General features: G+C 39.5%; 1 protein-coding gene across 1 annotated transcript; it reads left to right on the forward strand.

The window, feature by feature from the left end:
- The first annotated feature begins 8310 nt into the window (after nt 1-8310).
- Nucleotides 8311-11542, forward strand: LOC128542953 (4-galactosyl-N-acetylglucosaminide 3-alpha-L-fucosyltransferase 9-like). Its single transcript, XM_053513176.1, has 2 exons — nt 8311-8435; nt 10226-11542. Exon 2 carries the CDS (start codon nt 10233-10235, stop codon nt 11394-11396), a length of 1164 nt encoding a protein of 387 aa, XP_053369151.1. The 5' UTR covers nt 8311-8435; nt 10226-10232; the 3' UTR covers nt 11397-11542.
- Nucleotides 11543-11867: the final 325 nt, after the last annotated feature.

Raw genomic sequence — 11867 nt, forward strand, 5'->3', positions numbered from 1 at the left:
ACATGTATAGGTGCTCAGACATGTAACAGAGAAAAGGATCTGCGTTGTTTTCTTTGTCTGCTGAGAGCACAGATGTCACACAGATCAAAGATGGGTGTGAGAATGGGCTACGAAAGATAATAAGCTCTGTCTGCAGTCTGTCTTTAACATCAACGTAATAGAATTATTAGAACTTCTTCCCAGCTTGGAGATTCACTGTTGGAATTCTTGCTGTGCTCTGTGACTGTCAGACCTTAAAATGTCAGAATGTAGACTTGTGTCCTCCTTTAAAGCAAAGTCAGCCTGAAATGAACCCAACACTGAAATAAGAAACCTAAAATTCCTTTATCAACATTACTACAGAAAAGAAAAATTACATTTGGGCATACGCTCTTATCCAGAGCGACTTACATTTTTATCTCATTACACATCTGAGCAGTTGAGGGTTAAGGGCCGCGCTCAAGGGCCCAACAGTGGCAACTTGGTGGTTGTGGGGTTTGAACCTGGGATCTTCCGAACCGTAGTCCAATGCCTTAACCACTGAGCTACCCCTAGACAAATTACAAGGTGGCCTTGCAGCACCAAATGTTCAACGCTTCTTTTCAGCAATTCAACTGCAGTACCACTACTTCAACAACTCAGACAGCCTGGTGGGAAGCTCACAAGATCACCAAAACAACTCTAACGCCATGTAGATACTACACAGTACTCCATTCCACTTTCCAACATGGCAGCACAAAGGAATCACACACCTTCAACACCTACTGGGGAAAAAAAAAAAACATAACCACCTGTGATTTAATACACCAATGGAGAAGGATGGAGTTGGGGAAGAACAGTTCGTCTGATACCAACAACTTAAATTCATAATGAAATAAAAAATTAATAAAACTCATAACCACTAGACAGAGCCTTCCAAATTAACTGATGACACACACACACACACACACATGAACATTTCTGCAAATTAAAAAAAGGGAGAAGAAAAACTTAGTTCTTCTACTTTTTCTTTATTATTATTATTATTATTATTATTATTATTATTATTACAACAACTACTACTACTACTACTATTATTATTATTATTATTATTATTATTATTATTATTATTACTTTTATTATTATTATAATTATAATTATTACTACTACTACTACTACTATTATTATTATTATTATTATTATTATTATTACTTTTATTATTATTATAATTATAATTATTATTATTACTACTACTACTATTATTATAATTATTATTATTATTATTATTATTATTATTATTATTATATGTTAGCATTACTAACAACATACACATCACTGCAATATTCCCCTACAATTATTATCATTATTTTTAATTTATTATTATTATTATTATTATTATTATTTAAATAAGAGAATCAATTTTACTGTTAACAGATAATAATACTAGAAAGTCATCATAGTTACATTATTATTTTTATTTATATAATATTTATTTTATTACTCATCATATTTCATTATTACGACTATTGTTATTACCCAGCACCTAACTGTCACTGTTGCCACTATTATTGTTCTTATATACTTTATTTTTGTATGTGTCGTTGTAAATCTGTTTGGATGCTCCGGAGGTCTTTACTACCTGCAGACTTCAGGCTCTGTGGTGAGACGCTGCCAAGCCACAATGCTGTCGACTTTCCTGTCTCACGAGGAAGTGCAGCTTTCATGACTATGGTTAAATTCTGTGCATTTAATGCCTGAGTTACCGTCCCAGAGTTCCTCTTGTGCTCTGGACCACTCCGCTCTGTAAAGGTGTTCCTCCTTCAGGAAGCCAGGCTCCGCCCCTGCTGTGTAATGCTCAGGGTTAACCCTCAGCCCTGATAGCTTGAAGCGTGTCACGGCATCGCCCAGACGGGTGAGGACGCCACGCAGACTCCCAGGCTGATGATCTGCACCATCAGAGGATTTAACTTTAAATTTAGGTGAGTTTAATCTTTACCTTTTAACAAGCAGGCGTGATTTGCTTTCAGTCCATCTGACACTGTGATGCCGTCTAATGCTCATACAGTGTACTAATATACTGTATACTAATACTAACACTCAAATACAGCTGAGTTAAATACGCTTATTCTGGTCTTTTTCTCTTCTGATCTTTAAAGTAAAACTCAAGATTAAAGGACATCAAAGACATCGCACTGCATAAAACACATTATATATACTGAATTATACGAGATTCTTTTTTCCTCTAGACCTTTACATGAAATTGTTACAAACTTTTAAAACCTGTCTGCATGTTGGTCTTTTTTATTTTCATGTCTTGATTTTAAATCACGTAGTGCACTTATTAACTTTTATACTCGCATTGATGAAGATTTTATTTATTATTGTTTGACAGAAAAACACTTGTTTCAATGAACCATACATGCACACACACACACACACACACACGCATGCACGCACCCACCCACACACCCACACACACACACACACACTTTCCTATGTTAGTGCGAGTTAAGGCAGGTATGTTGGTGCAGAACAAACATTAAACACACAACAATATAAAGAGAATTTCACTTTGATGAACAAACACAGGTGTCATTGGAGTCACAATGAAAAGACAGACAAAAGAACTAAAATAAGGCTTTTGGTCTTTAAATGTCGGTTGTCACAAGCCTTTTTGTCTGACATCTTGTTGCCTTTAACAGTCATCATAAACACGGAACAGAATTATGGTAAAAAAAAAAGTTCAGAGCTTAGTCAACATTTCCTAGGTATTTGTATTAGATTAGATTAGATTAGATTCAATTTTATTGTTATCATGCAAAGTTAATTTATAAAGAAAATTGAATGCTTTGAGCATCTAAACAAAAGTGCAAAAGTGGCCTATTTGTAATAAATACCTGATAAATGAGGGTTCGAGTCCGTATGGACAGAGAGTGATGACTGCAAATCCTTCCTAGAGCAGAGGAATAGGCTGGAATCCTTCAGAGGTACAATAGGAGTGTTATGGGGTGCGGTATGGAGAGCCGCACCACAAGATGTTTTTAAATGATTATAAGAGCCTTGACACAGGGCTTTAGAGAGGGTCAATGAAATAGGAGTGTTTAAAGTGCTTGTGACGCGCACGGGAAGACCTTCCTGTTCTGAGATGGCGTGGGATTATTAAATAAGGAACTTAAAGGAAACAAAAGAAAACTGAAAACATAAAATAACCAGAGCTCCGCCGTCTACACGAGAACGGACAGGTGAGAGATCCTCGTGGGGATTTTGCCCTTACCGAGGATTTATTAGAGAGAGGGAGGCTCTTAATTTGTGCTTTGCACTAGTATAACTAAGAGCGCACGCTTAACAGAGGCGTGTCGCTCTCTCTTTCTCTCTCTCTCACTCGCCGGCGTTTTAGGGAGACAGAGCATGGCAACACCTATCTGCATGGGCTCTCCCGGGTCTTCCAGCTCTAGTTCTTCTTCAGGCCCAAAATCAAGCATGGGATATGAAGCCTCCGTCTCTGTCTCCATGATCGGAGAAGAGGCTTCGTGCCTATAGCCGGGGGAGCGACACTAGGCGCTTGGCATTATAAGGAGGTTTTTATAAAAAAAGACACCTTCTAAGTCTACGAGTCCATCCTCAGACATAAAGACATATTTATCTTTCATTTATTCATCTTACATGTTTTTAGATCTCTATGATACATTCTGGGTTTGTGGGTGGGTCACTGGATCACACTGAGCCGACCCTGACGTATCTCAATCATTTCAGACGCAGATTTGTGTCTATTTTACTCAGAGTTTGTGTAACATGTGTGTTGGCTGTGTGATGGGACGGAAGGATGGACGGACAGATGGATGGATGGATGGATGGATGGATGGATGTAGTGAGTACTGGTGTACTATACATTTTTGTTGATGGTACAAGAACTTGGTGAACACTCGATCCCCCAGAAGTCACTCATATTTCATCCTGTCTCTGCACCAGCCTGTGAGCTGACTCATCACTGCTAGCCCACTAATGTAACACCATTATATGAGATATATGATTTAGCATCACACACAGTAAACCTGATCCAGGTGCAGGTGAAGGTCTTCAGGCTCTTCAGACTCCCTGTCCGCAGTCATATTCAGCCCCATGTTTGTGCTTGTTTAGAAGAACCGGAGATGGCTGTCTCTGACCAGGTTCTCGCCTGTCTGGCATGTTCGAGTTGCTGGCTTTGAGCGGTGGGCTGTGATCGTATAGACGCTGTTATGTTACGGATTTCATGTCACCGTTGATTGACATTATTGACAGTGATGAGTGTGTTGTCTTCACATTGGACTGCAATGTGCAATGTTCGCAATGAGCATGGTGGTGAACTTCCTGAGCAGGAAGTATGAGCAGACACCAACAAAATGCTGGTCAGATAGTGTCACTGTTCTGTCAGTGCGACATGCAGCTAGCTCAGATATTAGCATGTTTGAATCTGGAATGCTGATGTGGACGGCGTTTGGGTGAAAACCACGTTCCTGACGTGGTTCCTTCCTGACACGTTCCTTCACTGTGTAGTTACGCTACGGGAAGTATTTTCAGCCGACTGCAATTAGACTTTACAATAATTCTGTTCTGTCGAGAGAGGGATCTCAGAGGGCTCGTATACATTCTGTCTTCACTACACTGGATTATTTGCTATAAAGCACCATATAAGTCACATTGTTTATTCATTTCATTCTCTTATTGATTAATATGTGCTGGTTATATACTTGCTGGTTCAATCGCTCCATTACTACATACTGGTGCACCTTATGTACCCTAATTCCAACCTGTATATACATCATGCACGTGTACATACTGTATTTTCATATTCATATATTATTTGATAGCATTTTTCTACCTCTATAATGCCTTAAATTGCTGTTTTTTTTTTTACCTTTTCCTTTTTCCTCATTGCAATTCTTGCATACTGTTTATGTTCAATTTATATTCTTGTGCAACATATGACCTGGCTGTTGTAATGGTAAAATGATCCTTTTGGATTAATAAAGTAATCTATCTATCTATCTATCTATCTATCTATCTATCTATCTATCTATCTATCTATCTATCTATCTATCTATCTATATATCTATCTATCTGTCTGTCTGTCTGTCTGTCTGTCTGTCTGTCTATTGTGGGTGTATTTTGATTATAGGAACGGAAAACTCTTCTGAAATGAAAGTATGTATTAATGTAAAAAAACAGACTGTATTGAATGTGCTGGTTCTAAAACTCTGCTCTCTTTGGTTTGTGACTCCTCATACATTAAACATCCTCATCATTATTGTTATTCCTCAGCTCTTTTTTGTACATAACCATCACATTATACAGTACTACACCTGTGTACATACTGGATGTATTCATTTCAATAATTATCCACAACATCCTAAGAATCTTGATAGGTTTAGAAAAAATGGACTTCACTTAGTGTTTTTCACCTTGTACTTTTATTTAGAAGTAATATGTAAATGTGAAAGACAAATCAATGGAATACAATAACAGGACCAGAAGGAATTATTATTATTATTATTATTATTACTATTAGTAGTAGTAGTATTTCGTTCATTGATGCCGTGCTGAACATCATGTTCATAAGGGGCTTTAGTCCTAGATATTTTCACCTTGAGGTGACGGTGCTTTATAGCGAATAATCCGTCCGAGGGATGGAGCAGGGAGGAATTTAACACTGCACGAGAAACGGTTTAGTTAAAATAAGCCTCACTGACGTGACCACAATAAGAAACAAAGTGTGTAAAGGAAGAGCAACAAATAGGTTTAATTAAATAGGGATTAAACAAGAAAGAAAGAATAAAGCATCAGTGTAGAGTTATGGAAACAGAAAGGAGAGGTTCAGAGGTTAGTCATGCTCATACTGCCGTGGATTAACCGTACCTCTCTGTGTCTCTCTCTACACTGGGGTGCAGGCTGGAGGGCTGTTTGGCCAGGTTTTCAGAAGACTGTGTTTATTACTTTTTTCACTTTTTAATTAGTTTTTTATCAGTGAATGTTACCACTTAAAAAGATGAAAGTTCATAGTGAGAGAGAGTGGGCGGGGCACCACGACCTCTGAGGCCGGTGTGGAGACTCTGCTAGGTGGTGCTGTTAGCGGTGTGAGAGAAGGTCAGATGTGAACATCTATTCTGCCTCCCAGATAAACAAGGCGGTGGTGATGTTCCTCACCCCAAACAAACTCATAAGCACATTATTAAAAAAATGAAATATTAATGAGAGTCGTCATGGCCCAGTCTGTCTGCTCCAGCAACCCGAGTGATGATCCCTAACGTCCCCCTGTTCATCAAGGACAGCAGATAATGAGGGAGCTGGCCCGCCTCGGGAAATTCCCCGGCCCGCTGGAACCCATCCCACAGGTGTAAGAGCTCTAGGGTGAAACACGTCCTGTCCTTCCACAGGCAAGTTCTAATGATTTTACACAACCAGGTGAAATGTGAATTTTAACTGTCTTCATCACCATGGAGCAGCTGAGGTGTCTGCACTGATTCCAACAGCAAGAGAAAAAAAAACAGAAGTACTGACAACGGATGGAATAATAATAAAAAAAAAAACACGATAGTGAGTGTGAGGGGCAGAAAACAGGACAAGACACACAACATACAAACAACTACAAAGAGGAAAACCTGCATCCAGTCCCTGAGCACCAGACTGCAGGAGAGTGATGGAGTGGAGTGCAGCACTGCACACACACACACACACATACACACACACACACACACTGGGAGAACCGAACATGGATGTGGAGGAACAGATTAACCGGTCTCTACTACAGTACATGTAAACAGCTGACTTTAAAGGAAAAGACGCAGGTGATCAGCACACTGTTCCCAGGGAAAAGCAAAATGCTCAGAACCCTCACATCAGGGGACAAAAACCTGCAACCTGCTCCTAATAAGGAGAGAAAACACACGCCATGGAGCCAGACTGTAGCCTGGGTTAGAGCAACGCGATGAACACACTTGCACGCTCATGACCACGGAGTGTGAGACTGTGGTCATGAGTGTGAACTGACTATAAACTGTAATGGGGTAAATGAACTAAAAAAAAACTGCACTAAGACTTTAAAAGAGGCCGGGGAGCTCTAAACTAAAAGAAACTAAACTAAAAGAAAACAAAATTTGTTACATACATTTGTGTGTGTGCGTGCGTGCGTGTGTGTGTGTGTGTGTGTATATATGAATATGAATGAATGAACGCATGGGTGCTGGGGGTAGCTCAGTGGTTAAGGCATTGGACTACGGTTCGGAGGATCCCAGGTTCAAACCCCACAACCATTAGGTTGTCCCTGTTGGGCCCTTGAGCGTGGCTCTGGATAAGAGCGTCTGCCAAATGCCTAAATGTATGTATATATATATGTGTTTGTACATAATGTAAATTGTTTTTCCTTAAATTGTCTCACATTAAAGTGGGTATAAAAACTCAACTCTCTCTCAAAGTTCAACACAAGATTCATGACAAATGTGAACATTCTTAATGACAAAACTGAGAAATAGATAAAAAAAGAAGAAGAAATAAACAGGTTTAAACCGATAAAATAGAATAGTAATAATAATAATAATTATTATTATTATTATTTTATTATTATTAAAAGAGTAAAAACTTGTTAAAACTATTATGTAAAAAAAGGAAAGCAATAATAATAATAAGAAATACTAATAGCCTCTCTGCTCCTTCTGCTCTGTAACGGCTCTAATCTGAGCTGCTGGTTGTTAATCTGTGATTTCTGAGGCTGGTGACTCTAAATGAACTTCTCCTCTGAGCTCAGTTTGGGTCTTCATGAGAGACAGTTTCATCATGATGGGTTTCACAAACACACTCAATTATAATACTGTTGAACTGTGAGAACTGATCCAGAACCTTCAGGTCTTATAATAACAACTGACTGATAGTGTTGATGTTGTTGTTACTTCATTACTGAATTCCATGTGTGTGTGTGTGTGTGTGTGTGTGTGTGTGTGTGTTATGAGATAGTTTTAGGATCCTCAGTATTATAGTAGAATGTAGGAAATAAATCACTGAACAAAAACAAAGAAATGTTTAAGTGATCCCAAACTTCTACTTCTAACTACTTCACACACACACACACACACACACACACACACTGTATGTACTGTACGGTCTGAAACAACTCCACTCTTGTCGCGCTCCGCCAGAACGCTCTGTTGTGCGCATGCGCGCTGTCGGCCAGGTGCGCGCGCTGACGGAGCGAGGGGCGGGAAGCAGACCTGCTTAATTCCCGCCTGATCCTGATGTCTGTGAATCTGGTTACCCTGGGTCTCGAGCTGTCTGGTTATCCTGGGTCTCGAGCTGTCTGGTTACCCTGGGTCTCGAGCTGTCTGGTTACCCTGGGTCTCGAGCTGTCTGGTTACCCTGGGTCTCGAGCTCTCTGGAGGTTTGTGATCCTGTAGTGTGGGACTCAGACTGAGGGATTAAAGCGCTGTGTGTCAGACGGGTCCGAGCGCGGAGTGAGTACCGAGTCTAAGTCTAACACTGAGCTCTTCTTAAAGTGTTAGTTAGTAAAGTCAAGTGTGTTCTGCGGTGAGTTTAGTGAACCACACAGACACACACACACACACACACACACGCTTTGATTCGCACATCTCGGTATATATCTTATATTAACGTGTTAAACCTTTACACTCTGTGTTTTCATCAATAATCATCAATAAACCTAATTAGGGTCAGATTGGTCTCATTTCTGGTGATGTGGCGACACCTTGTGGACGCTGCATAACACTTCATCTACCTTATTATTATTATTATTATTATTATTATTATATTAACTGCTAATTCATATGAAGGAAAAGTGGAATAAGTGTACTTTAAAAGGGTATAATTAATAAAAACTAGTTGTGACACTTGTGCCCGCTAAGCTTCACGTATTAGTGTGTAATAACGTATAACAAGAATTAATATACAGTGCCTTATATAGGCCACACAATGTGTGTCAGTGCCATGATATTGATTCCATATGTTAATTTCAAGTTAACTTCAATTTTAAAGTTAAAGGTTTAACTGTAAACAGCAAAAACGTATTTAAATAAAAGTTATTAACTGCAAAGTCAGAAAGATGTTTCTGCAGAGTCAGAGTGACTTATTATGAAATTGTATAAGTGGATGCTCATTTGACAAATCTTCAGGGCAAAGTGAAATTTATTAAGGCTGTAGCTCATCATGTACACTACACTGATACTTCTATTAAGAATCCTCAATTCATTTTGATAATACTATGTGCAGTATTATGTGCACATCTACTATGTGCAGCTCTAACGGAGCGCGGCTCATTAATCCTTGAGAGAATGAACTGATGCCCGAGGCGCCGGTCTATAGTTATATAGCGCCACTCAGTGGTAGAAGCCAGCAAACGCACAAACCCAAATGCTGCCACCATGAGGCGTGGCGGTAAAACCAGAATATCGTATGAGTAACATCTGTAATTCCAGTTGGATTTGTATGAAATCTGGAAGTGTTAATTCAACAGCTCTATTGGAATCCAAAAGCTGCATTAAAAGTGAATTCACTTTATAAAGAACTAGTTTACAAACCTGATTAATATCTTAACAGTAACAGGTTATTATGTTATGCAACTGGAACACTTAACTCCAGTCCAAACACTGACTGACGCCCAAACACTACACACTGTTGATTAAACTCTCTGACTTGAGTTATTTAAGTCGCTACAGTGCCTTTGAAATATTGCGCGCTTCCATGAGGAATAACTATCATCATGTACGGTAGCGGACAGGATAAGGATTGTGTGAGACTACAATCACCTGGTAATCAGTACCATGTCTGTTGAAGGGTCGAACGAAGGGTCTTTGTTGTGTTCACGACGTGCCGTATGATATCTTGTTCAAATATATAACCTCAGAGAAGTATATTCAAGCACTACATATAAAATAATGAAGTTAAATAACTTTAAGCTCATTAATGTCTCCGCACAAGTTACTCGTCTCTAGTTACGAGTCTTTATATAATAAAAAATCTCTAAAATTTACGCTATCTTTAAATTAACCACAAATTTCACACCACTTTACATCGACTCTTGATGTGCTACAGCCTTAAGGATCTGAACAGTCATTATATAATCGTTCTTTCCTCTGACGTTGTCGCTGAAGAATCTTTAACGATCTTTTTACTCTGAAGGGACGAGGACGACATCAGAACCATCCGTAGGACATTTTCAGCAACATCTCCTGTGGTCCTTTATTCTTCTGCCATTAACAGAAGTTTTTATTTCTCTCTTCTCCAAAAGGTGAAAGATGACACCCAAAACTTCAGTAAGATCTTTTAGGTATCTCCTCCTGCTTGTCTTTCTGCTTTTTTGTTTCGGGGGAATATTCTACTCTCACTACAAACCAAATACACGCTGGCTATCGTGCCCTAAATGTCCTCTCTGCACAGATGAATGCATCGCTACATTTAAGGAAAACTTTACTCAGGATGCAAACAACACCAGCACTTTGGTAAAGCAGCAGTTACCGATCACTACACCAGCTTCCACAGAAGAAAATGAAAATCGTGACTTTGACACTCTCATGTTAATCTGGACGTGGCCGTTTGGATTTACGTTTGAAGCAGAGTCCTGTAGTTCACAGTTTGGTATCAAAGGATGTCAATTTACAACTGACAGAAGCCAGTATGACAAAGCCCATGGTGTCGTGTTTCATCACAGAGACATCGGTGGTGATCTCGCAAACCTGCAAACCACTTCACGACCTTCACATCAGAAGTGGGTGTGGATTAACATGGAGTCTCCTGATAATTCACCAAGATGGTCTGGGATAGATGGTTTGTTTAACCTGACGTCAACCTATCTGAGAGATTCAGATGTCTGGGTGCCTTACGGGAGAATCGTAAAAGCATCAGAGGAAAACAAAACCTTTGAAATACCACCGAAGGACAAGTTAGTGTGCTGGATCGTCAGTAACTGGAATCCCAACTTTAGGAGAGTGAAATATTATAATGAACTGAGCAAACACATTAAAGTAGAGGTTTACGGTAGCGCCTTTAACAGGTATCTGAATGACGCCGACTACAATGCCACCATGTCCAGCTGTAAATTCTACTTATCGTTCGAAAGCTCCAGCCATAAAGACTACTTCACAGAGAAGCTGTTTAACGCCATGAAACTCAACGTGGTTCCTGTGGTTCTCGGCCCGTCCAGGGAGAACTATGAGGAGTTCATTCCACCAGATTCATTCATTCATGTTGATGATTTTGAATCTCCTGAGAAATTAGCAGAACATCTCACACTTCTGGACTTAAACCAGGAGAAGTATGAGCAGTACTTCAACTGGAGAAAACTTTTCTTTGCTGAAAGTACCTTTTTCGGTCTAGAACATGCTTGTAGAAGCTGTGATCATATAAGAAAACACGACAACTACAGAGTGTTTAAAAGTATCACTAAATGGTATTGGGATTAGATTGCATTTGATTTTACAAGCAAACACACATACGTAGGCTGTAGCACTGGCAAATGTTTTAATACTGAACCATGCCTCCAGCATCCAGGTTTGTAAGAATGGTTGTGGGGTGAATACTAAATATTATAACTGTGCATTTAATGTGGGGATGAGGGTTGGGTTGACTAATGAACAGGTTGTGTGCTTTGCGCTTTCTCTCTCTCTCTCTCTCTCTCTCTCTCTCTCTCTCCTCTTTTCCTTTTCTCTGTAGCTTTCTGGAGTAAGAATCAGTCATCACTCCTGCTGGGACAGTTGTCCTCTGGGCTGGAGGGAGCTCTGTCTTTAAGGAGTACATGGTGGTGACAGTGAGCCTGCTCTGTGGTTCTCCCACACCCTGCTCTTTGTGCTCTTCTACACTTCTGTGCGACACATGTGTCACTTACTGTTTGTTTTATTGTGGTAGTGTTATTTATATATTTAAATTCAAATTCC

This window comes from Clarias gariepinus, chromosome 2, assembly GCF_024256425.1.
Source record: "Clarias gariepinus isolate MV-2021 ecotype Netherlands chromosome 2, CGAR_prim_01v2, whole genome shotgun sequence".
In the NCBI taxonomy this organism is placed as follows: Eukaryota; Metazoa; Chordata; class Actinopteri; order Siluriformes; family Clariidae; genus Clarias; species Clarias gariepinus.